The sequence below is a fragment of the Myxine glutinosa genome, chromosome 5, assembly GCF_964187855.1.
Source record: "Myxine glutinosa chromosome 5, kmMyxGlut1.1, whole genome shotgun sequence".
Classification (NCBI taxonomy): Eukaryota; Metazoa; Chordata; class Myxini; order Myxiniformes; family Myxinidae; genus Myxine; species Myxine glutinosa.
This window is the reverse complement of record NC_136265.1, coordinates 174,204,139-174,231,379: the sequence shown is the minus strand read 5'-3', so window position 1 is coordinate 174,231,379 and position 27,241 is coordinate 174,204,139. Positions and strand designations below refer to the sequence as shown.

At 44.5% G+C, this 27,241-nt stretch overlaps 2 protein-coding genes across 9 annotated transcripts in view; both read right to left on the bottom strand.

The window, feature by feature from the left end:
* The window catches only part of DTD1 (D-aminoacyl-tRNA deacylase 1), a 903,613-nt gene that overhangs the window by 185,771 nt on the left and 690,601 nt on the right, over positions 1–27,241 (bottom strand). The window lies entirely within an intron of this gene.
* The window catches only part of BTBD7 (BTB domain containing 7), a 643,025-nt gene that overhangs the window by 125,298 nt on the left and 490,486 nt on the right, over positions 1–27,241 (bottom strand). For all 8 annotated transcript variants that reach the window (XM_078779099.1, XM_068115511.2, XM_078779100.1 and 5 more), the window contains 2 exons: positions 13,784–14,025; positions 2,584–2,739 (listed from right to left, as the gene is read on the bottom strand). In XM_078779099.1, the coding sequence (XP_078635225.1) occupies positions 2,584–2,739; positions 13,784–14,025 (398 nt within the window). The remainder of the gene's footprint in view (positions 1–2,583; positions 2,740–13,783; positions 14,026–27,241) is intronic.

Sequence of the window (27,241 nt, the reverse complement as noted above, 5' to 3'; positions counted from 1 at the left end):
GGCCCCTCCTCCCGTACTAACGCAATTGCTAATACACCTCCCTGTTCCTTCGTTCTCTGCTCACCTGGCTGCCAATCCCCTATTCTTCTGTTCCTGCTTCTGAACCTGTTCTGGAATCCTTCATCCCCCTTAGCCTCCATGCCCTCACTTCAGGGAATTTCCCAGAAAGTTTTCACGTTTTCATTTTAAAATGTTTAAACTTTCCCCTGCAGTGTTGCATTATGTTGTATATTATAACAAACTTTTATTCTTCCTCTTTAAAAGGTTGTCTTTGATGTGCTCATCAAATCACTCCATTTCAAATAAAAATTCAATCTCTTACAGTTCTTCCTTTCTGCATTCCCTAAACTCACCTGCATTCCACCACTCCTCTAACGTTTTCAAACGGATCTCCGACTTTAAAATCACAAGAAACTCATTTTGCAATAAATGTTCATTTTCCATTAATCGTCCAACACTTTCTAAAATCCAAACTCACACCTCCCCTCCTAAACTCAGTCCTCCCATTTAAATTCCCCCCTTGCCCCTCTCCTCCTAAATTCCCCCCTCCCCTCCTAAACTCTCCCCTTGCCTCTCCCCCCTCACCTCCTAAACTCCCCCCTAACCCCTCCCCTTCAAATCTCCCCACTCACACCTCCACTCACAAACTCTCCCCTCACCTCCTAAATTCCACCCCTATCCCCTCTCCTTCAGAACTCCCCCCTCCCCACTAAATCTCCCCAGCCTCCATCTTTCTCCAATTCTCCCCTCTCACACCTCCTCCTCAAAGCAGCCTCCTCCCTGCCTCCTCTCCCTTCCAACTCATACCTCAATCTCCTCCAACCTTCTTCCTCACCCTGCCCCCCCCTCAAACAACTCTTCACTGTGCCTCATCCAATCACCATCAAACCTTTTGTCCTACTCATCCTTCCCTTTCTCCAAGCTCTTCTGAAATCTCCAACACACTATCAACAGCTCTTCTTCCCTCATCTTCCTCTTCCTCATCTAACCCCACCCCTTCCCTCCCCTGTTCTGTATCCAATGCTCCCCCTTACCCTTCCTTAACAGTATGGACCTCAAACATCCAGGGCCTTCGCTCAAACCTGACTGATCTCTCCATACAGGTTGCTTCTGGCAAACCAGACGTAATCTGCTTAACAGAAACTTTCCTCTTTCAAAATGTCTCTGATTCCTTACTATCTCTCCCTGCTTACTCCCCCCTCCGGTATGATAGACCTGAGCCTCGTCCTGGTGGCGGGGTTGCTATCTTTATCAAAAACTATCTTCCTCACTCTCCTTTCACTGCCCTCTCTCCACCCCACCCCCAGGAGTACCTCTGGCTACGGCTTCATCTCCACTCCCACCTGGAAAACCACATTTCCAAGCTGGCCGCTAAAGCCAGTCACCGACTGGGCATCCTCCGACATGCGAAGTCCTTCCTTGGCACACCTGAGCTCCTCACCACATACAAGGCTTTCATCTGCAGCTTGATGGAGTACTGTTCTCCCCTCTGGGCCGGTGCTCCTGCCTCACACCTAGCTCGGCTTCACGATGTTGAAACCAAAGCTTTCAGAATCATTGGAATCTCCCACGATGAAGCTGACTCTGAGGGCCTCTCACTCGCTCACCGCAGGCAGGTTGGTGGTCTTTCTCTTTTCTACCAACTCCTCTCTGGCCTAACTCTCCCAGCTCCCCCAAATATTCCTTCAGGTCGCACAAGATCTGCTAGCAACCCTCTTCTGATGAAACTGCCAAAATCAAGACTCTGCTCACCTTCACTCTTTCATTCCTCTTTTCTCCCGCCTCTGGAACAAACTCCCACACTCTCTTCAGTCCCATTCCTCCCTCCAGGTCTTTAAAACAGCTGTTCACCACCATCTCTTATCTTCCCCCATCCAAAACCTTGATCTTTTCTACCCCCGTTAATTCATCCCTACTTTTTTGAAATGCTGACTTCTTTCCTGGAAATCCTAGCAGTGTCCATTTGTTTTATACCTCTCCTACCCCACCTCCCCCTCCCCCAAGCCCTCCCACTCCCACAGATCTCCCGATGTCCCTGTTATCCACTGTTGTACTTGTGTGCTTCCCTCTCATCCCCATCTTGTCTCCCGCTCCCTTTATTATATGTTTTATGTGTCCTTTTATGTTTTTTTGTTATTAATGTTAGCTCTTACACGAGCCTCGATGTTGTATACAAAAAAAAAAAAAAAAAAATCGTCGTTCATATGCAGCACATGGCTATGAGTTGGTATCAGTTCTTACAGGAGTGGGGTGCTACATTGCAATTTGTTCTGGTAGAATTCACATTCATTACAATTTGGCGTTCCTAAAGCAATGCAAATGTAAAATGGAGTGGAAAAGCAAATCCATTAGCTCTGCAAAAAAAGACTTTATAGTTGGGAAAATCCACATTCAAATATGAACATACGACCATCTCGTGGTTCACTGCCCTATAGGCAAGGTTCATGTGTGATGTTTCAACCATTCTGGTCTTCATCCCTGATGGGCAGCTATACAAGGTGATGGTGGTGCATTTCAATGTTGAATAAAGATTCACCAGCATGTGGTGCAAGGCTGCGCAACACTGGAGGTGCACGAACCCACCTGGAAGACGAGGTCGACATCGGTGCAATACTTGTACTCATACAGGCATGCCATATCTTGAGCTAGAGAGGAGGCCTTGGACCGAGCAAGGCAAGCCTGTGACGCTACCTCCTTCAGAGCTGCCGCAGCCTCATACTCTTCGACCAAGGCTGCCACCTGATGAAGAAATTTTTATACTTTTATGGCACGAAATCTTGACAAGTGTTTTGGTCATTATACCGTTTTCTTGGTTTTAAGTTTGTCTTTGAGCATGAGAGCAGCACAGCCTTTTTTTTGATAAGTAAAATTTTACTGCCATCCCCAAATTGCCATTGGGTCATCAAAGAGTCAACCACACAATGTGGCTAGGCACCCCATGCAGGGCAAGGCCAAACCTAGCAAGGCAGGCAGTACAGCCTCCGTGAAGGTCATTCATAAGACAGCTTGGTTATATTAATAGTCCAATAGCCAGATCGTAATTCTCCTGAGACTACCTTGCTCCCCATGAGCTTGGAATCAAAAGCATTTATACTGCTGCCTTCAGCCTAATGTGCACCCAAAACATCTGGAATTCCTGTTGTTCTCACCACCAAGACCACCACCATACCAAAAATGTATTCACTACTTGAAAGCAGCAACTAACTGAAATCCTGGTTGGATGATATTCAGTGAAGATGCTTTCAAAATTTCATCCCAGAAAACAATTGCACGTGTGGTTCAAATTTGACCTGGATGAAAAGTACATGGATTAGACCAGATCAAATATGTACGATAGATTTCATCTATCTATAATTCCAGTAATCTCTGTGTGTATGTTTGTATGTTTGTATGTCTGTATGTCTGTGACTGCTGTTTCTCGACAACCACGGGTCCGATATACTTTAAACTTGCCAGGTATATTGCTGGGGACCCGAGGATGTGCCTTTTCAAGGTTTCATATTAATCGGACAAGTAGTTACCGAGCTATGTCCAAAAAACGATTCAACCAATCAGAGAGCAGCGAGCTATCACGTGTGCCGAACGTGCCGAACAGACTCTGCCTCGGACGGCACATTTGAGAGCGTATTCATTTATTTCACGTTGGCAAACTATGTTGGCGTTAAACTATGTTTTAAAACTAATTAAAACTAATTTGCGATTCTTTCGCTTTCCTGCGCGTTTGTGCACGCTATGGCGATTTCTTTACCAAACTCCGCAAGCCGTTCGCTTTGGACCAAACCATTTCATGTAAATAGAGGGGGGGGATTGTCACCGTACTCGCAAGCCGTTCGCTTTGGACCAAACCATTTCATGTAAATAGAGGGGGGGGGATATAATTTTAGATATATATATAGTACGGGCATGCCCTAGTAGAACACAATACCGCCATGCATTGTTCAAGCATATACCTCCAGTTGAATAAAATAATGGCATTATTTGGTGTTGGTGTTGGCTTAGCGGTTAGGGTGCCGGCTTGGGATCCTAGGATCCTGGGTTCGAATCCCGGTCGATCGCTAAATTAACACCAGGGGTGTTGACTCAGCCTGTCATCCTTCCGAGGTCGGCAAATTGAGTACCAGCTTGCTGGGATGAATGATCACGGTGTGTACCCCGGTTTAGAATAGGTACACCGTATCCCTGCGCATCGTAAGAGGCGACCAAGGGTTGGCGTCAGGAAGGGCATCCGGCCGTAAAAACATTGCCTCAAACAGGGAACCATGATTGCCATGGGGCCCGCAAGGCTAACCCCTGCTCTAGCGGGGAAAATGGCCTTAAAACGATCATTCATTCATTAAAGACCGCTTTAAAAACTAGATGGTATTCATAGAATACTTACCCTGCACAATCAACTTGGTGCAAGCCAACTATTCTGTATTTGAAGGGTTTTTTTTCTTTGATACAATATGGCTGCCAGACCTCGTGAGCGATAAAATCATAAATTTATATTCTCTAATATAATTGTTGTGTAAATTACACAATAAATTTCAAACTTATCAGACTAAGCATTGTCCCTGTCAAATTATGACATCAGAGATAACAACACTTATACCCCCATGCGGAGTTCTTTACAATGAGCCACCTTTCAATTTTTTCCATGGAGTAGTTTTGGAGATATAGAGGTGCAACGTTTTTCTTTTTTTCCAAGATGGCTCCTGTACCATGTGACCTATAACGTCATAATTATCATTAAAATATTCTACAGGAGGAAGTGCTCCTCTGGTGAAAAATTTGTGTCCATCAGACTAACAGTTGCAGAGAGAAACAAATTCATACAGATCGGATTAAGTGTTATATGTGTCGAATTATGACGTCATAATTAAGGTACCAATGATGTCATCGTTAACAACACTTATTCCCCTTGGGGAGTACTTGTCAATGAGCCATGTTTAAATTCTTTCCATGGAGCAGTTTCAGAGATATAGAGGTGTGAAGCTTATCCAAGATGGTGCCTGTACCACGTGGCCTATGACGTCATAATTATCACTAAAATTCTACAGGCGGAGGCGCTCCTGTGGTGAAAGTTTTGTGTTAATCGTACCAACGGTTGCTGAGAAAAATGAATTTCAAAAATTCAGACGCACACGTACACACGCAACCGATCGCCTAACCCTTACTTTCGCTTCGCGGGTGCAGGGTAAAAATCCAGAAATTTAGTACTTTTGAAGCAGTCTTATATACCACCCTTATACAGCACCCTATTTAATACTGCTAAACCCTATTTAATACATGCCCAAATACTGCTAAACTGGAGGTTCTTGGAAGTGTAAAGAAGGCAATTTGTGTTCTGCAGTGTTCAACTGTATAATTCAATTTAAATAAATTAAAGATTGCAAAAGTCATATAAATAAATTAATTCCCTGTTTTATTGCAGGAATTAGCCTGGTGTTGGCTTAGCGGTTTGGGTGCCAGCTTGGGATCCTAGGATCCTGTGTTTGAATCCCGGTCGATCACTGAATTAACACCAGGGGGGTTGACTCAGCCCGTCATCCTTCCGAGGTTGGCAAATTGAGTACCAGCTTGCTGGGATGAATGATCCCGGTGTGTACCCCGGTTTACAATAGGTACACCGTATCCCTGCTCATCGTAAGAGGCGACTAAGGGTTGGCGTCAGGAAGGGCATCCGGCCATAAAAACTGCCTCAAAAAGGGAACCATGAGGTCATGGGGCCCGCAAGGCTAACCCCCGCTTTAGCGGGGGAAAATGGCCTCAAAACGATCATTTATTCATTCATTCATTCATTCATTGCCGTTGATGCAGTGTCTTTTACACCACCATGTTTATCAAGTTACATTAGTTATTCCCACCTATTGTTTGTGTCCTTTATGACGTCCGTAAATACAGCAAGTTTCCTGTTTGGAATGATTTTCCATTTTGTTTGACTGCCAGACAGGCAGAGTAAAAAGCATTATCTCACTCCTCTCTGCACATGTGCAATCGGGACAAATTCAGATCCAAAGTATGTACTGTTAAACGGCAGGCTTCTTTTCTATCCATGTTCCAATTTGTGTTCAAAATATGACATTCAATAGAAATAAGTTGTTCCTCGATCATAAACGGATAAGACGGATGGATGGGCACTCGCCAATTGCTTACAACCCGCTCTTTACTTTGCGTGCGTGTGTAACTACCCATGATGCACTTTAAGAAACTCAATAAATAATTATTTGCTTTCCCTGTTGCAATACTGCTCAGAGGTATTGCACAGGAGAAACCTCTTGGCTTGTCTTTATCCAATATTTACAAGCCATGCTGAAATTATTCTGACCGGTTGGGTGTCCGACAAGGACGATTCGATTCGATTTTGGTGAAGATCTGAATATGGATTCGGATATGAGAATTATTTAATTTTTTAAGTGATTCGTCAGTCTTCACCATTTGGAGATAGGGCCAAAAAAGATACATAGCAGGATATCTCAAAAAGTTATGGATGGATTTGGACGAAACTTGTTGGACTGGTTGTGTGTGTGACAAGGAAGAATCGATTCAATTTTGGTGAAGATCCGGATCCGCTAGTATAATCTTTTAAGGGATTATTCACCATTGAGTGATATGGCCAAAACGAGGGCGAGATCAGGGTATGAAAGACTGGACCTATGGTGATTCCTGTGATTGATTTTGATTAAATGTGATTCTGTATTGTGATTTTCTGGTCTACTCTGAGATACAAAACGTAAACTGTTCACCAGGCGGAGGTATGCTCTCTACTGAGTGCCGTTCTAGTTCTGACCTGTGTTTATCGGAATAGAAAAATTACAATCTTAAACCCAGGAAAGACAAGAACAGGAGACATCAGTACACTTTATGTAAATTACAAACACGATGGGAAAAAAAAATCAACATGGTATATGGAATTTGAACCTGGTCATACAAAACAGGCCAAATGATGCGAACATTCAAACCTTCCAATTTTTTTATTTTAGCTTCGACTTCCGTTTCCAGTTACCAAGTCATGGTTGCTTCTCTTGGTCCTGTGAGAGATCCGCTTCCAAAAAGCTAAGTAATAGTTCTGGATTAGTCTGTGTTACCGTAAATTTGCATTGAGTGCTCGCTTCCGCATATGTTTCCGTGGTCATTTTATTTATTTCGATCCTCTGTCTCAGGCTCAGATAATTTTGGGCCTGACCAATTTTTCCAAAACTGTTTACCATACCCACGACATGTCTGCAATTATCTCTATCACATTACTCACTTTAATTTGTGAGTAATGGGATAGACCCTCACTTTTATTTAACTCACCACCCTCACTTTAATTCCCTCCTCATACCCTCTGTTTAATACAAATTAAAAAACGATGAAAAACCTCTTCTTTCCCCCAAAATCTGACATGTATGTGTGTGTGCATATGTATGCATATAAGTGGAAGCTCTCGCATGAACCATTGGATCACTGTTAAATAAATATATAATTGGGTAAAATACGGCAACTATGGCGGCGAAACATAAAATAATGAAATTCTATTCATGTCACGGCAAATATACAGCAGCAAACAGCTTTCATGCGATGCAAACGTCACGTTTGGACGGGTTAATCGGAAAAGGCAGTCCAGTGCCAAAAACGAAGATTTGCGGGTGGCGATGACATTCCAATAGTGTAGACGTAGCATGCACCTCAAAAGCTGCAAAATGCAGCAGCTAACAGTCGGCAGGTTTGTTGTAAGCAAGCATCCCTCACACATTGTCAATAACAAGGGAAAATTGACTTCCTACGACCTAGCGAGAGTTTTTGGAATTATATTCTTCCTTAATCTGACCGGTGTGTACCCCGAATTAGAATAGGTACACCGAATCCCTGCGCATCGTAAGAGGCGACTAAGGGTTGGCGTCAGGAAGGGCATCCGGCCATAAAAACATTGCCTCAAACAGGGAACCGTGATTGTCATGGGGCCCGCAAGGCTGACCCCCGCTCTGGCGGGGAAAATGGCCTTAAAAACGATCATTCATTCATATATTCAATCTGACCGATAATTTTCCCCGCTCTAGCAGGGGAAACAACCCTGGTGTTGGGCTAGCGGCTAGGGTGCCGGCTTAGGATCCAATGGATCCTGGGTTCGAATCCCGGTCGATCGCTGAATTAACGCCAGGGGGGTTGACTCAGCCTGTCATACCTTCCGAGGTCGGCTAATTGAGTACCAGTTCACTGGTAATTCCCTGTTTGTCGTTAAAGGCGGCAAAAAGGGTTGGCGTCAGGAAGGGCATCCGGCCGTAAAACATTGCTTCAAAAAGGGGACCGAAAAACAACAACAACCACGGTTCCCGAAAAAGGCCAACCCCCGCCTTGCGGGGAAAAATGGCCTCTAAAGGTGGTTTTTAGCAGGGGAAATGGCCTTAAAATGCCTGTTGTTGTCTTAATCTGACCGAGTCTCAAAAAAATGAGAACGTAGAGACAAAGACCAATCGTGGGAAGATGCACGATTTGGGTCCAGTGCATCAGATTAAAATTGCCCGTTACCTACCGTCATTTTTTAAAAACATGAATAGCTACAAAAAGACTGCGGCTGCCATGCACCGAAATAAATAACTGCGTAGAGAACTTTGATACCAGCAATCGGTTAAAGCCGTTTCACCGGCATGGAAGCCAGCCGGCATCGCGATGCAGTATCTGCATTTGGTTCATAATCCCAATTAAATTTGAACAGAAGTGAAGGTAAAATGAACATGGCTGCATGTTTATTTTTAAAATAGAAGTGCAGCAAGGGGGGTTTCGCGCCAAGCTTCGTCGCAATTAAAAAAATAAAATAAAACAAAATAATAATAATATATATCACAGAAAGAGCATTTAACTCAATGAGAAATTAGAAAGGTTCAGCACAATCCTGACGCCGCAGGTCGTCCCGCTTGTTTTAAGGAGGCAATTTGGCGTAAAAGCTTTTCCTCAAACACATAACAAGCATTTTGCATCGCCCATCGTAGTTCATTTTTCAACCGAAATCCCTTCATCCAACAGACTCCACAACTCCCAGCCCCTCCCACTCTTGCTCCATCCCAATATTCTCACCAAGGCACTCCACTGCTGGAATGTCTGAGCCAACCTACCCCCACAGCTCATTATCAACCTGCTCTGGTGGGGCAATGCAACCGCTGCTCAAACCTGCAGACCTCTGGTGAGCGGCCGAGCACATATCACATCGCACAGAGAATAAATGGCGCAAGCCAGGGTGATGGGAACGGCTCCCGAGTTTGGTTTTCATGGCACTTAGCCGTGACTGTGGCCTCATGCCATTGCTATCGTTCTAGCACGCATCTTCCCCATTCCAGGTAACCGTAACTATGGCCTGCCCATTAAGCAGAAAAATAAAGGTGAGCCATTAATGCCAGCAGGGTGGTTCATGTACTTTGAATAACGTCCATCCACCTGTGAAGAAGGGGATATTTTAAATTACATTTGGTCTACAAAATAGAGCAGTCTCAGACAAATGAGTTGTCAAAATTCTGTTATTGGCACAAGATGAAAGTGCTCGTCCCTATGCAACAGCACAGAGAGAAACAATCTGTGCGCACATATTTTAAGCGAGTTCTGTTACAGAAGGGCAGAGTGTACATTACATTAATATAACTTATACAGCATATGTAGGGCAATTGGAACGCGAAGAGCAGAGGGAACCAGAAAGATGGACGGGAATTCAAAGCGGACAATCGTAAAATAAACCGCCCCTTATGGAATGCCTTTGGTCTTGGCACATTACAAGCAGAGAAGGTAAGACCTCAGAAAACAGAGAGAAAGGAAAAGAGGGAATGAAAAGGGGAGTATGGTATCTTTAGCACTTACAATGAATCCATACTGTATGAGGAGATAGAGGGACAATCCATACTGCATGAGGGGATAGAGGGACAATCCATACTGTATGAGGGGATAGAGGGACAATCCATACTGCATGAGGGGATAGAGGGACAATCCATACTGCATGAGGGGATAGAGGGACAATCCATACTGCATGAGGGAATAGAGGGACAATCCATACTGCACGAGGGGATAGAGGGACAATCCATACTGTATGAAGGGATAGAGGGACAATCCATACTGCATGAGGGGATAGAGGGACAATCCATACTGCATGAGGGGATAGAGGGACAATCCATACTGCACGAGGGGATAGAGGGACAATCCATACTGCATGAGGGGATAGAGGGACAATCCATACTGCACGAGGGGATAGAGGGACAATCCATACTGCACGAGGGGATAGAGGGACAATCCATACTGCACGAGGGGATAGAGGGACAATCCATACTGTATGAGGGGATAGAGGGACAATCCATACTGTATGAGGGGATAGAGGGACAATCCATACTGTATGAGGGGATAGAGGGACAATCCATACTGTATGAGGGGATAGAGGGACAATCCATACTGTATGAGGGGATAGAGGGACAATCCATACTGTATGAGGGGATAGAGGGACAATCCATACTGCACGAGGGGATAGAGGGACAATCCATACTGCACGAGGGGATAGAGAGACAATCCATACTGTATGAGGGGATAGAGGGACAATCCATACTGTATGAGGAGATAGAGGGACAATCCATACTGTATGAGGGGAGAGGGACAATCCATACTGTATGAGGGGATAGAGGGACAATCCATACTGTATGAGGGGAGAGGGACAATCCATACTGTATGAGGGGATAGAGGGACAATCCATACTGTATGAGAGGATAGAGGAACAATCCATACTGTATGAGGGGATAGAGGGACAATCCATACTGTATGAGAGGATAGAGGGACAATCCATACTGTATGAAGGGATAGAGGGACAATCCATACTGTATGAGGGGATATAGGGACAATCCATACTGTATGAGGGGATAGAGGGACAATCCATACTGTATGAGGGGATAGAGGGACAATCCATACTGCACGAGGGGATAGAGGGACAATCCATACTGTATGAGGGGATAGAGGGACAATCCATACTGTATGAGGGGATAGAGGGACAATCCATACTGTATGAGGGGATAGAGGGACAATCCATACTGTATGAGGGGATAGAGGGACAATCCATACTGTATGAGGGGATAGAGGGACAATCCATACTGCACGAGGGGATAGAGGGACAATCCATACTGTACAAGGGGATAGAGGGACAATCCATACTGTACAAGGGGATAGAGGGACAATCCGTACTGTACAAGGGGGAAAAAGGCACAATCTTTACTATATGAGAGGATGGAGGCACAATCCATACTGTATGAGGAGATAGAGGGACAATCCATACTGCATGAGGGGATAGAGGAACAATCCATACTGCATGAGGGGATAGAGGGACAATCCATACTGTATGAGGGGATAGAGGGACAATCCATACTGTACAAGGGGATAGAGGGACAATGCATACTGTACAAGGGGATAGAGGGACAATCCGTACTGTACGAGGGGAGAGAGGGACAATCCATACTATATGAGGCAATAAATGGGCAATCCATACTGTACGAGGGGATAGAGGGGAAATCCATACTGTACAAGGGGATAGAGGGACAATCCATACTGCATGAGGGGAGAGAGGGACAATCCATACTGTACGAGGAGGGTAGAGGGACAATCCATAATGTACGAGGGGACAGAGGGACAATTGTGGAAGCCAGCTACACAAATTACCACCCAATGTGAAATGGTGTTGTAGATTTCAAAAGTTCACATCGACCAAAGATTTGGACTTGATGTTCTCATCATCAATCTGAATTGGTTGCCAAAAGTATTAAGGCAAATGAAGACAATAGCGAAGAGGGTTGAAGCTTATGTCGTAAAAAATATTTTAAAATTAAATAAAACAAGAAAGATACAAAAAAGAAAACCTTTGATAAAAGAAACATCGACATAAGGAAGGATAAAAATTAACAGCATAAAGATTCGGTCACAAATGTTATGAATGGGCCAACACCATTTTCAACAAATGAGCCATGCCCTGGGGGCAGTGCGATTATTACTTTCATTCAAAAATAAAATAGCTCGGTTCAAATCCAGCTCAAAAGCAACATTTTAAGGATTTGGATTTGAATGTTCTGGAAACCAAGGGAATTATTTCTCTTTTTTTAACGGCCGTATTCCCACCATCTCATGCCAAGTCTTTCACCAACCAGCGGGTCTGACCTGACATTCAACGAAGTATGTCAGGGCAGGAATTTGTAATTTGATGAGGGTCCCAGTGATAGCTCACCTACTCATCGTGAAGGACATCGTGGGCTCTTTAATGTCCACCAACTAGTGCCGGTAGATGGGGCGCCAGTTTAATGTCCATCCAATCGGCCTGCCCTCCTTGATTCACATCATATTATGGTCGACTCTTAAATGCCCTCAGGGCAACCTTTGGTGTCCACTAAAATGCTACCTCTGAAAAAATGGTGAAGGCACCCACCATTAATCCAAATATGAAAGGTGAATCAAAACCACCAAATGCCAGGAAAAATAATTCCATGTCAGGATGGGAAGTCAGGATAGTGAGTGGATGACCGTGCTGGGAGCAAATGGCATGTCATATGAATGAACCGAAGTTATTTGGTATCAGTAAGCCAAAACCAGATTATGAGCTTATCACTTGTGCATCCCTGGTGTTGGCTTAGCGGTTAGGGTGCCGGCTTGGGATCCTCGGATCCTGGGTTCGAATCCCGGTCGATCGCTGAATTAACGCCAGGGGGGTTGACTCAGCCTGTCATCCTTCCGAGGTCGGCAAATTGAGTACCAGCTTGCTGGGATGAATGATCACGGTGTGTACCCCGATTTAGAATAGGTACACCGTATCCCTGCGCATCGTAAGAGGCGACCGAGGGTTGGCGCCAGGAAGGGCATCCGGCCAAAAAAAACATTGCCTCAAACAGGGAACCATGATTGTCATGGGGCCCGCAAGGCTAACCCCCGCTCTAGCGGGTAAAATGGCCTTAAAACGATCATTCATTCATTCATATTCATTCATTCACTTGTGCAAATGTTGTCAATGGAGCTCTATTGACTCCGGATAAACAAATCCGTGCATTTGCAGAGAATCGTCACGAGATAAACGCGCGGCATCCGTTTAAGGGATTGAAAGTGACAACTTGCAACTTGGTTCATTTTGGTTTGGATTTTCACTCGTCATTTAAATTCGTGTTAAAACTAACAGGCTGCAGAACACCATCGTTTGAGCACAGGCCACGATGAAAGGACAGGGATGATTGATCATCGTGTCTCAAAATAGTTATCCTTTGTGAAATCCATGTATAAAAAGTACCCCATAGACTTTGACATTTCAGAGAGAGAATAAAACAGCCAAACGCAAAAATAGAGCACATTGTAAGAAAGGAATTTGTCAAGTCAAACTGGTTGAATGAGAAAATAAATAAAAGAACAAAGCCGCCACCATTGGATATTTACCGCACGTTGAGATAAGCACATCTCGGTTGAGGACATTCTTTGGACAAGGTGTTGTGGAGTATCTCATTTATGCTCCTGATACTTCAATGCAACACAGAAGGGTGTTCTTTAACGCATTCCTAATGAACTGTGCCTCATTCACAGAGAAGACACACCAAACGGCTAGGACAATTATGGGGACAAAAATTATCTCAAGGAATAAAATACTATATGCTATATGTGGGAGGGAGTGGGAGAGTAGCATGTGTGCGAGAGGCACAGATATTAAGCAAATGTGTCAGAGGTGAGGTTTGAAACTGGAAGGAAGATTTCCTTTTTCAGGTGCAAATTATGTGGCAGGTGGTGTGGTGGAAGTGGTACACACACATTTAGTGAGTGGGATGCATGTAAGACTTACCTCGTGCAAAGGCCAACCCGATAGCAGCTCCCGCATCTGCTTAGCATGGTGTGCTGTACGGGACGCACGTCGTCGCCGGCTCAGCTTCTGCTTGAGTGTGGCCAGGCCAGGTGGGGCAGACTTGCGCTTGCGCTCTGGACGAACAGCGCGGCCCTCTTTCCCCGGTGCACCGCGAGAGGCTAGAACGTTCCGCTTACTGTCAAGGCTGTAGCCCTGGTGTTGGGGCAGTAATCCTGAGAGCCCTGTAGAGTACATTCGAGTCAGAGGAAGTTCTGTCATGATGCAAAGCAAAACATCATTGCACAGAGGTAAAATATATATATGCAGTCATGTGAAAAAGTGAGTACACCCCATGTAAAGTTTTGACTTTTTCAACATATTTCAACATACAGCTGTTTGATCTTCATTTCAACAATATTGATAGATAAAGGTGATATAATATAACAAATATCATGAAACATTTACATTTTGTAGTCCATTGTATAATTTAAATAAACATAAATGCAAATTTCACATGTGGAAAAAGTAAGTACACCCCTACATTTATCACTACAGGCAGTCCCCGGGTTACAAACGAGTTCCGTTTTTAAGTCTGTCTGTAAGTCGAATTTGTATGTAAGTCGGAACAGTTGCGTACGGTTCACATTTGGAAGTGACGTCATACTTCCAGGACCGGCGGAGACGGCCAGCTTAACAGGACAAGGGGATTATCCCCCCCCCCCCCCTTGCTAACGTGCATATATATAAATAAAAATATAATATAGCCTATTTTACTCCAGGGGGTCCCAGGATTACCCACCCAAAATATAGTTGCGATCGGTATAGCCCAGGGGTCGGCAACCTTAGGCACGCGTGCCATCATTGGCACGTGGCAGCGTAGTCATTGGCACACTGGCGAAAGCAGTGCCCTCTCAGCTGCATGCCAAATCACCTCTTGAACAGCCATCGGCTGTTGCTCGGCCTGTCTTATTTCGTTTGATTGACAGTACGGCCTCCCGCTCACATTTCCCACAGGAATTGCAGTGAAGCGGTTCAGGTACGGTAGATGATGGCAACCCCACTAGCTAAGGAAAGCTAAAGTAAAGGTTCGGGCATTCCAGCCCTCATGGACAGAAGAGTGGGGTTTTGTTTTTCAGAAGGACCGTGCTGTGTGTACTTTATGTTTTGAAAATGTTGTTTGTCGAACGTCGAATGTTAAGCGCCATTTTGAGACAAAGCACGAGAAAACTTTCAAAGATCAGGCAGACAAGGCAGAATCCATCAAATGTGCCGTGTCCAGGTATGGGAAGCAAACCAACACCCTCAAAATCTTTGCCATTGCTAAAAACCATGCGACTGAAGCAAACGATCGCATTGCTCATTGCATTGCGAAACGCGGAAAGCCATTCACTGATGGCGAATATATTAAGGAGGCTTTTCTCTGTAGCTCAGAGGTTCTGTTTGAAGGCTTACCAAACAAAGAGACAATCAAATCAAGAATAAAAGATATTCCCATGTCAGCTGGAAGTGTTGAGCGACGCATCGAAGAAATGTCAGAAAATGTCAGCGCACAGCAAATAGCTGGGTGAAAAGATGCTGTGGTATTTAGCATTGCACTTGACGAGAGCGTGGACGTGAATGACATACCACGTTTGGCAGTCATGGCAAGATACTGTGATTCGACTGTAAGAGAGGAACTCTGCTGCTTAAAGCCAATGTCTGACACAACAAAAGGTGAGGACATAGCCAAGGTGTTTATGGAACATTTTGAGGAGCGAGGGATTGAGATCAGGAAGATTTTTGCAGTGACAACAGATGGCGCCCCCGCCATGGTCGGGAAACAGGGGAGCTGTCAGATTAATTGAGGAAAAAGTCGGTCACCCCATCATGAAACTCCACTGCATAATACACCAAGAAAACCTCTGTGCAAAGATGTCAGATCTTAATGAGGTTATGGCTATGGTAGTAAAGGTTATTAACTTCATAGTTAAGCAATCTGCTCTGACACACTGACAGTTCCAGTCCCTGCTCGAGGAAATGGACTGCACATACAAAGATATCCCACTCCACTGAGCGGTTAGGTGGATAAGCTGCGGAAAAGTTTTGGAGCGGTTTGTCAGTTACTTTGATGCCATCAAGGCCTTCCTGGCTGAAAAGGGCCAAAACTACCCAGAACTCGAGGACGAGAAGTGGGTTGTGAAACTTATGTTTCTCACGGATATTATGGGACACCTCAACGAGCTCAATCTCCGACTGCAAGGTGCAGGGCAAACTGTTTTGGACATGTTTGACACATGGACGGCTTTTGTCGGCAAGCTAGCAATCTTTTCAAGCGATGTTGCTACATCCACTTTCCGCTACTTCAGACACGTAAGGGAGCTGTCCTCGCAGCACAGCCTCAGCACCACTAAAAAAAATAACCACCTTTAGAGGCCATTTTTCCCCGCAAAGCGGGGGTTGGCCTTTTTCGGGAACCGTGGTTGTTGTTGTTTTTTGGTCCCCTTTTTGAAGCAATGTTTTACGGCCAGATGCCCTTCCTGACGCCAACCCTTTTTGCCGCCTTTAACGACAAACAGGGAATTACCAGTGAACTGGTACTCAATTAGCCGACCTCGGAAGGATGACAGGCTGAGTCAACCCCCCTGGCGTTAATTCAGCGATCGACCGGGATTCGAACCCAGGATCCTAGGATCCTAAGCCGGCACCCTAGCCGCTAGCCCAACACCAGCATTAAACACCTTCCTGGTCTTCCTGGCTGGTCTTCCTGGCTTCCACGAGCCACCGAGATATCCACCGAGCGGGTCGCCCCCTCACATGGCCCACCTCAGTATGTCTTCGTCCGACACGACGCCCACCGGACACCACTGCGGCCCCCGTACGACGGGCCTTTCCGCGTGCTGGAGACCGTCCAGCCGTCAAAGTCATAAGAGCCAAAAGATTTGGAGGAAACTTTCCCGCTTAAAATCGGCTTCAATCAAAAAGATTGGCACGATGAAAAATGGTGGAGCCACTGATGCTGGTGAGCAAGAAAGACAGCATGATAGGGAGCACAAGGACCACTACTTTGAGCCCAAGGAGCCGAGCGAGGATGACAATGGATGGGCATCAGGGATTGGAGGATCTGCGTTAAGCCTTCCTGGCTGTAGAGAGGACAAGAGTCGGAGTCGCAAAGCTATGTACTTCGGCTCTCACATGTTGTGGCAACCACTTAGCGCCTCAAACCCCAATATCAATCTCACATGGCCCACCTCAGCCCATGGAAATTCAACTCCTCCTGAGAAGTTTGTCCGGGGTGAACGCAGAACCTGTGACCATGAGAAAGCACCGAGACAACTCTTCAGAAACTCCAATATATCCTGGGACAAACAACCAGAATGGAACTACCAGGGAGACCACAGGAGAAATGGAGACAGAAGACGACTAACGGAAGAGCAGAAATGCAAGACAGAAGAAGACAGACATAAATTAGAGACAGTGCAGCAAAAGGAAAACAACATGGCAACTATGATAGAAAAGTTTATAAAACACCAAAGAGAGGAAGAGCTTTCTCAAAAGCTTGGGGTCGTTCGTGCTGAACTTGCAGCCTGCCAAAAGGCTATGGCAACCCAAGCAGAACGTTTTGCCACCGAGCGGCAGGCCTGGCAAGTTGAGAAGCTCCAGGTGCTCACATACCAAAGGGAGCTCCAACGGGAGTACAGGGCGGAACGGGAACGCTCCCATAAACTTAAAGTGATGCTGCAGATGCTTGGTGCTGGCACAATGTGAGTTGGAGGTAAAGGTGTTATGCCAGAAGGTAAATGGACCAACGACAAGCAGGCATATTTCTCTCCAGTTCCCACAGGCATATCCACCCTGAGCACGTATTGTGACATTAATGTACAAAGCCAGTATTGTCGAGCCTCAGCACCACTGAAATATGCAAATACATGAGCGAGCTTGAGTCGGAGTTCACAACACGATTTGGGGACTTTCAGAAGTATGGACCCATGTTCTCTTTCTTGATCAAGCCAGACAGCTTTGATGGACACGAATTGGATTTATCTCTGATAGACTGGTTGGATACACAGGACGTGGAAATGCAGCTGATTGAGCTGAAGAGTTCAACACTGTGGGTGACTAAGTTTGCAGAGCTCCGGAAACAACTAGAAACCACGGCAGTGCAAGATCACGGAACCTGCATCTTCACCTGCTGGACATCCGTGCCGAAGAAGTTCAGCTGTCTCCGGAACGTTGCACTGGCTTTGCCGTCAGTCTTTGGGTCAACGTACCTCTGTGAGCAGACATTCTCACACATGAAGAACGTGCTCAGCCCCTCCCGCAATCGTTTGACAACCGACCACTCCGAAGCATGTGCACAACTCAAAGTGACTAACTACAACCCCCAGATAATGGAGCTCAGCAAAGGAAAGCAGGGCCAGGGCTCACACTGACTGGTAGGCATCTGTTTATTTGTAGTACACATGGGTTTGCATATGTAGCTGTTTGTCCATCTCTTTTTTTCCAACTCAGATGTGGATGTTTTCATGAGGATGGCAGCATTCTTGTATAGTACTGGTATTTCTGTTTGATACAGTTTATTCTCCCTTTTTGACATTTGTTCCCAATGCAATACTTTGTAAATGAGTTACTGAAAGCAGTGTTTTGAAATGGGGTCCGTGCATATAAATTGTAACCTCATGGGGGACAAATTTTACAATGATAAAATGACCATTACAATGTCCTGATTATGAGAGATAAATGTTTCTTTAAAATGTTGTTGCTATGCATGCAGCCTATATGGATGGAATAAAATTCCATGTCTGTTGGAAGTATTTTTTAGATGTGGTGTCATAATTAAACTTAATGTTAAACTTAATGTTGATATGGCACACAAATTAACAAGAACATTTCAAACTGGCACTTCATGTCAAAAAGGTTGCCGACCCCTGGTATAGCCTATGATATTATAAACAGCTCCCGGTTTATAATATATACTGTATATATATATATATATATATATATATATATATATATATATATATATATATATATATATATATATATATATATATATATATATATATATATATATATATATATATATATATCTATAATTCCAGTAATCTCTGTGTGTCTGTGTGTCTGTGTGTCTGTGTGTCTGTGTGTCTGTGTGTCTGTGTGTCTGTGTGTCTGTGTGTTTGTCTGTGACCGCTGTTTCTCGACAACCACGGGTCCGATATACTTTAAACTGTATATTGCTGGGGACCCGAGGATGTGCCTTTTCAAGGTTTTAAATTAATCGGACAAGTACTTACCGAGCTATGTCCAAAAAACGCTTCAACCAATCAGAGAGCAGCGAGCTATCACGTGTGCCGAACGTGGCGATCAGACTCTGCCTCGGACGGCACATTTGACAGCGTATTCATTTATTTCACGTTGGAAAACTATGTTGCCGTTAAACTATGTTTTAAAACGAATTCAAACTGCGATTAAATTAAAACGATTCATCGTAACTGCGATTTGCGAACTTCCGGACAGTGAAGACTTCACTTCCGGCAGCCAATCACAGAACGCTTTGTTGCGTAGGCGTGGCCGATGTGAGACGAGCGGAGCTGAGCGCGTTACGAGCTGACCGCCATTACGGTTCGTAATTCGATTTCTTATGCGCATTATTTCTCCCAATTCAGTCAGAGCGAAGGGCGGAAGCGAAGAGCGTTGTTTTTTTTGTTTACGGGCGTACGGGCGGGGTAGAGCGTACGGGTAGCGTGTTTTTTTTTTTTTTGGCAAGGAACGGGCACCCACGTACGGGCAATGCCCTAGTATCTATAATTCCATTAATCTCTGTGTGTATGTGTGTATGTGTGTATGTGTGTATGTGTGTATGTGTGTTTGTATGTTTGTCTGTGACCGCTGTTTCTCGACAACCACGGGTCCGATATACTTTAAACTTGCCAGGTATATTGCTGGGGACCCGAGGACGTGCCTTTTCAAGGTTTGAAATTAATCGGACAAGTACTTACCGAGCTATGGCGATTTAGCCGTTCGCCGTTCGCTTTGGCGTTGCGAATGGACCAAACCATTGCATGTAAATAGAGGGGGGGGTTCTGTGGTCGTTGCGAATGGACCAAACCATTCATGTAAATAGAGGGGGGGGGGTTCTGTGGTCGTTACTGCCACGTGGTTTCAAAGTTTTTTTTTGTTGTTGTTGTTTGCACGCATGTTTTTTTGCACCCACGTACGGGCACGCCCTAGGATGTTTACACACACACACCCCTACACAAAATTTTTTTTTTTTTTTTTTTTGGCAAGGAACGGGCACCCACGTACGGGCACGTCCTAGCGGGCATGCCCTAGTATCTATAATTCCATTAATCTCTGTGTGTATGTGTGTATGTGTGTATGTGTGTATGTGTGTATGTGTGTTTGTATGTTTGTCTGTGACCGCTGTTTCTCGACAACTACCGGTCCGATATACTTGAAACTTGCCAGGTATATTGCTGGGGACCCGAGGATGTGCCTTTTCAAGGTTTCATATTAATCGGACAAGTACTTACCGAGCTATGGCGATTTCTTTACCAAACACCGCAAGCCGTTCGCTTTGGACCAAACCATTTCATGTAAATAGAGGGGGGGGGTTCTGTGGTCGTTGCGAATGGACCAAACCATTCATGTAAATAGAGGGGGGGGGGTTCTGTGGTCGTTACTGCCACGTGGTTTCAAAGTTTTTTTTTGTTGTTGTTGTTTGCACGCATGTTTTTTTGCACCCACGTACGGGCACGCCCTAGGATGTTTACACACACACACCCCTACACAAATTTTTTTTTTTTTTTTTTTTTGGCAAGGAACGGGCACCCACGTACGGGCACGTCCTAGCTTATATATAGTACGGGCATGCCCTAGTCTATCTATAATTCCACTAATCTCTGTTTGTACGTTTGTCTGTGACCGCTGTTTCTCGACAACCACGGGTCCGATATACTTTTAACTTGCCAGGTATATTGCTGGGGACCCGAGGATGTGCCTTTTCAAGGTTTCATATTAATCGGACAATTACTTACCGAGCTATGTCCAAAAAACGATTCAACCAATCAGAGAGCAGCGAACTATCGCGTGTGCCGAACGTGGCGGACACACTCTGCCTCGGATGGCACATTTGAGAGCGTATTCATTTATTTCACGTTTGCAAACTATGTTGGCGTTAAACTATGTTTTAAAACTAATAAAAACGAATTTGCGATTCATTCGCTTTCCTGCGCGTTTGTGCACGCGATGGCGATTTCTTTACCAAACTCCGGAAGCCGTTCGCTTTGGACCAAACCATTTCATGTAAATAGAGGGGGGGGATTGTCACTGTACTCGCAAGCCGTTCGCTTTGGACCAAACCATTTCATGTAAATAGAGGGGGGGGATATAATTTTAGATATAGATATAGTACGGGCAATGCCCTAGTATATATAATTCCAGTAATCTCTGTATGTCTGTGTGTATGTCTGTGTGTCTGTGACCGCTGTTTCTCGACAACCACGGGTCCGATATACTTGAAACTTGCCAGGTATATTGCTGGGGACCCGAGGATGTGCCTTTTCAAGGTTTCATATTAATCGGACAAGTAGTTACCGAGCTATGGCGATTTAGCCGTTCGCCGTTCGCTTTGGCTTTGCGCAATGGACCAAACCATTTCATGTAAATAGAGGGGGGGGGGGGGGTTCTGTGGTCGTTGCGAATGGACCAAAACCATTTCATGTAAATAGAGGGGGGGGTTCTGTGGTCGTTACTGCCACGTGGTTTCAAAGTTTTTTTTTTGTTGTTGTTTGCACGCATGGTTTTTTTGCACGCACGTACGGGCACGTCCTAGTATATATAAATATATATAAATATATATATATATAAATATATTATATATATATATATATATATATATATATATATAATATATATATATATATATATATAATATATTATAAACAGGAGTGTCTGTCTGTCTGTCTGTCTGTCCATCCCCAAACTACTCCCTCACTTTTGGGGCTAGCCCCACCAAACCTCCTGTGGAATGTTTTGGGGTCCCAGCGGATGTTCTAAGGTAGGTAGGAGGTTTCAAAATTTGCTCAATAAAATTATGATTTTGAAATTAACTCGATACGAACATCCGCAAATTCGAAAACCCGATGTTGTGGCTTACCATATCTTGCGATTTTATAATAAGTGTATACGGTATATGCATTTATTTAAGCAAGGCTGGGATTCTCATTTTGGTGTTAGTTTTTTAAATTTAAATTTAACTTGACAATCGTTTTTAACTTAATTCTTAATTAATCTTAATTCTTAACTTAATTCTACTGTTGTAGCCTGGTGTTGGCTTAGCGGTTAGGGTGCCGGCTTGGGATCCGAGGATCCTGGGTTCGAAACCCGGTCTATCGCTGAATTAACACCAGGGGGTTGACTCAGCCTGTCATCCTTCCGAGGTCGACAAATTGAGGACCAGTTCACTGGTAATTCCCTGTGTGTCGTAAGAGGCGACTAACAGGGTTGGCGGCAGGAAGGGCATCTGGCCATAAAACATTGCTTCAAAAATGGGGACCAAGGTGCCCGAAAAAGGCCAACCCCTGCTCTGTGGGGAAAAATGGCCTCTAAAGGTGGTTCTTACTTCCATGGGAACTGCTCGGATACACGTTTTTGAATGAAACGTCTTTAGCAAAGAACACTTTTTTTGTAGTTGGGACTGCTGTCACTGTTAGAGTCAATTCTGAAGTTGGAATTTTGAAGATTGGTTCGGATTAAGAGTTTGTGGAGCATATTGCATTGTGGTTTTCAACTGTGTGGAAATTAAATAAAGGGGAGGAGTTTGTGTGTGGGGGGGGGGGGGGGGCGGTAGGACAAGTTGTAACTACTGAACCAGAAATCATCTGAAAATGCAAAGCCCGTCCATGTCCGTCTGTATTCAGACATCTTCTTCTCCTTCCATGTACTCAAAATAACGGAAATACATAAGAACAATACAAAATGAAAATTGATGATTTTATGCAGCCTTGACCTCTGAGCTTTATATCTAAAAAAACAATCTTCTTCTAGCTTTTGATTGGTGAGCAAATTAATTGACCCAATATGCAAATTATTAAAATTTCAGGTCGCATGAAAGATTGTATGTGATGCTGACCTTTGACCTTTTGAGAATCTTACTATAATTCACCAAATGTATGTCCGTCCGTCCGTCCGTTCGCAGGTACCGCAAAAACGGCTGAACCAATCGCAACGATATATTGGGTGGGTAATCCTGGGACCCCCTGGAGTAAAATCTATATATATATAAAACATAGTTTGTGTGTGTGTGTGTGTGTGTGTGTGTGCGTGTGGTGTGTGTGTGTGTGTGTGTGTGTGTGCGTGTGTGTGTGTGTGTGTGTGTGCGTGTGTGTGTGTGTGTAATGTTACCGATAGACTCCGAAACGGAGAGGCTCACATGCTTCATATTTGGCATAGACATGGCCATTGAGCCTGGGACCAACATGGCCGAGACAATATTTGACGAGATCCATATTTTTTATTCATATTTACCTCAGCGCATTTCAGCGAAGTACCCGCTAATCTCAGCCAGTGCGAGCAGCTCGCTGATTCGCTCAGAGCGATCACGTGATGTTCCATCCCGTCACACGTCAGACGTTTGCACGTAATTCGGGGCGAAAAGCCATTGCGTTTTTTCACCTTTATGCGATCGTGTTTTGTGTCGATTTTGTGCGATATGAATTAAATTTTAATTCATATTTCGTGTTTACAAATTCGAATACGAAGGATTTCCCCTTTCCCCTTTCGATTTCGAATACGAATCGAATACGAGCTTGAGTCGAGAGGGCGAATGTACGGGTTGGGAATGTGCGGGTCTCCCTTCCCCCGCCCGGCAACGCCGGTACTGGAGGGCGTGGGTCACAGGATCGGTGAGTCTCCAAAATCCGCTTCGTGCTCTTTCGAAGATGCAGGACGATGTCGCGATTGTTGTGCTGCTCTCCGACCATGAGAACTGCAACATCATTGTTGACTGGCCCTCCCCTTCCCTCCCCCTTCCCCCTCCATCCTCCCCCTCCACCCTACCCCTTCTCCCCCCTCCCCCTCCCTTTTCCCCCTCCCTTTCCCCCCCCCTCCCACTCCCCCCCTCCTCCCTCCCACTCCCCCCCCTCCCCCCTCCCACCCATTCCCCTCCCCTCCCCTGCAATGCCGGGTACTTCTGCTAGTATAAATATAATATAGCCTATTTTTATATATATATATATATATATATATATATATATATATATATATATATATATATATATATATATATATATAAATAAAAATATAATATAGCCTATTTTACTCCAGGGGGTCCCAGGATTAGCCACCCAAAATATCGTTGCGATCGGTTCAGCCGTTTTTGCGGTACCTGCAAACGGACGGACGGACAGACAGACATACATTTGGTGAATTATAGTAAGATTCTCAAAAGGTCAAAGGTCAGCGTCACATACAATCTTTCATGCGACCTGAAATTTTAATAATTTGCATATTGGGTCAATTAATTTGCTCACCAATGAAAAGCTAGAAGAAGATTGTTTTTTTAGATATAAAGCTCAGAGGTCAAGGCTGCATAAAATCATCAATTTTCATTTTGTATTGTTCTTATGTATTTCCGTTATTTTGAGTACATGGAAGGAGAAGAAGAAGATGTCTGAATACAGACGGACATGGACGGACATTATATATATACTAGCGGGGTCACCCGTGGGAATCCCACGGGCATGGATGTGTGTGACATTTCGACATATTGAGTTAGATGCTGCACCTGCACATTCAGTTATATAAAATGGTTACTGGCAATTGATCACATCCACAAATGATGTAATCCACACAATTTATGTACTTTACATAACGTTAATAGGAATACATGCCCGTGTAGATGGGAAATACAGTTTGTTTGAAATAGATCACAAATATCAGAAGAAAGTTTTTAAAATTTAGAACTATTCTCACTCAGAGTTAAACATCACCGTAATATTATGCGGTTGCTTCAACGTCTTCGGTGAATTATATGTCATTCCCATCTACACGGGCATGTATTCCTATTAACGTTATGTAAAGTACATAAATTGTGTGGATTACATCATTTGTGGATGTGATCAATTGCCAGTAACCATTTTATATAACTGAATGTGCAGGCGCAGCATCTAACTCAATATGTCGAAATGTCACACACATCCATGCTCGTGGGATTCCCACCCGAACCAGAGGCGGGAGAAACCCGTGGGAATTCCCACCCGTGGGAATCCCACGGGCATGGATGTGTGTGACGAATTTTAAATATATGTCGACTGTTATTTTAGGCGGTGTATTTTCGTTTATCACGATTTAAAAAAATATATCTCTGCATTTTCCTCTCCAATACCTCCTCACACTTTACACACACACCGGCCCATGTTTACATATACACACACACACATATACACCCACACACATATACACATACACACACACGTACATCGACACACATGCACATACAGACACATATACACATATGCACATATGCAAATATGTATACACATATGTATCCACATATATGCACATTATACACATATATACATCTACACACACACACACACACACACACACACACTCACACACACACACACACACACACACACACACACACACACACACACACACACACACACACACAAAAACAGACACACACACACACACGTACAGACACATACACACACACACAGACATATATATATATACACATACAACAACAACATGCATTTTAAGGCCATTTTCCCTGCTAGAGCGGGGGTTAGCCTACATACACATACACACACACACACATGCACGCGCACACACGCGCACACACACGTACACACATACACGTACACATGTCCCACATGTATATATCCCACATCCCACATGTATATACATGTTTAAAGTGTACGTGCCCTTCCCCCCTCCCCCGCCCGGCAACGCTGGGTACTTTTGCTGGTAACGAATAAAAGAAAAACGAAGAAATATCTCTCGGTTTCATGAAACTCGGTGGAATTGGATGAATTTCGCTCGGTGAATTCACTCGGTGTATTCGGTTCGGCTCGGTTCACTCGGTTTAAAGAAAAAGCGATAATGTCGACATGTTGCTGTCTGTGTCATGTTGGGCGGTGTATGATACTTGTTGGCTGTTGGGCGGTGTTGGGCGGTGATATGGTGTATTTTTTAAAATATATCTCTGCATTTTCCCGCGTTGCTGACACCGAGTCGTTCTTCATCGACTGTGTCATTCATTTTGGAAATGGAAGTTTCCACGCAACGCATGAATTGTCACGAGTCAAGAGGAAGTGTCTCGTCATCATCAAATGACAAATATATTACATTGTGAAAATTAAAGATTTCAAATAAACCTATTTAAAGTGTATGCGCAAATAACTAATAAATAAAGAAACGAAGAAATATCTCTCGGTAATTTCCTGAACCATATTTTACTTCCGGCTAATAATGTTGAATGAAATAAAAACGAAGAAATATATGTCGTTTTGTGACGACTTTTTTTTTTTTTTTTTGGTTTTGTATACAAGATCGAGGCTCGTGAAAGAGCGAACATTTATCACACAGAAAGACAAACCGACAAATAACCGACAAACCGACACATAAAACAAATAACATCGGGAGCGGTAGACAAGATGGGGAGAGAGGGGGAAGGACACAAACACAACATTTGAGAGCAGGAACCGAGAGACATGGAGACATCGAGAGATCTGTGGGAGGGAGAGGGCTTTGGGGGGGAGGCATGGGAAAGGGGGTGAGAGAGGCATAAAACATATGGACACTGCCAGGACTACCAGGAAAGAAGTTGGAATTACAAACAAGGTGGATCTGGGGTGAATTAGTGGGGGTAGAAAAGATCAAGGTTTTGGATGGGGGAAGATAAGAGATGGTGGTGAACAGCTGTTTTAAAGACCTGGAGGGAGGAGTGGGAGTTTGTTCCAGAGGCGGGAGAAAAGAGGAATGAAGGAGTGAAGGTGAGCAGAGAGCCGAGATTTCGGCAGTTTAACCATCAGAGGCTTGCTGGCAGATCTTGTGCGACCTGTAGGAATATTTGGGGGACAGAGCACAGAGAGAGCTGGGGGAGCAAGGCCGGAGAGGAGTCGGTAGAAGACAGAAAGACCATCTACCTGCCTGCGGTGAGTGAGTGAAAGGCCCTCAGAGATAGCTTCATCGCGGGAGATTCCAATGATTCTGAAAGCTTTGGTTTCAACAGCGTGGAGCCGAGCGAGGTGTGAGGCAGGAGCACCAGCCCATAGGGGAGAACAGTATTCCATTGAGCTGCGGATGAAAGCCTTGTATGTGGTGAGGAGCTCAGGTGTGCCTAGGAAGGACTTCGCACGACGGAGGATGCCCAGTCGGCGACTGGCTTTGCAGGCCAGCTTGGAAATGTGGTTTTCCCAAGAAAGATCATGGCAGATAGTGAGACCCAAAAGCTTGAGCGACAGAACT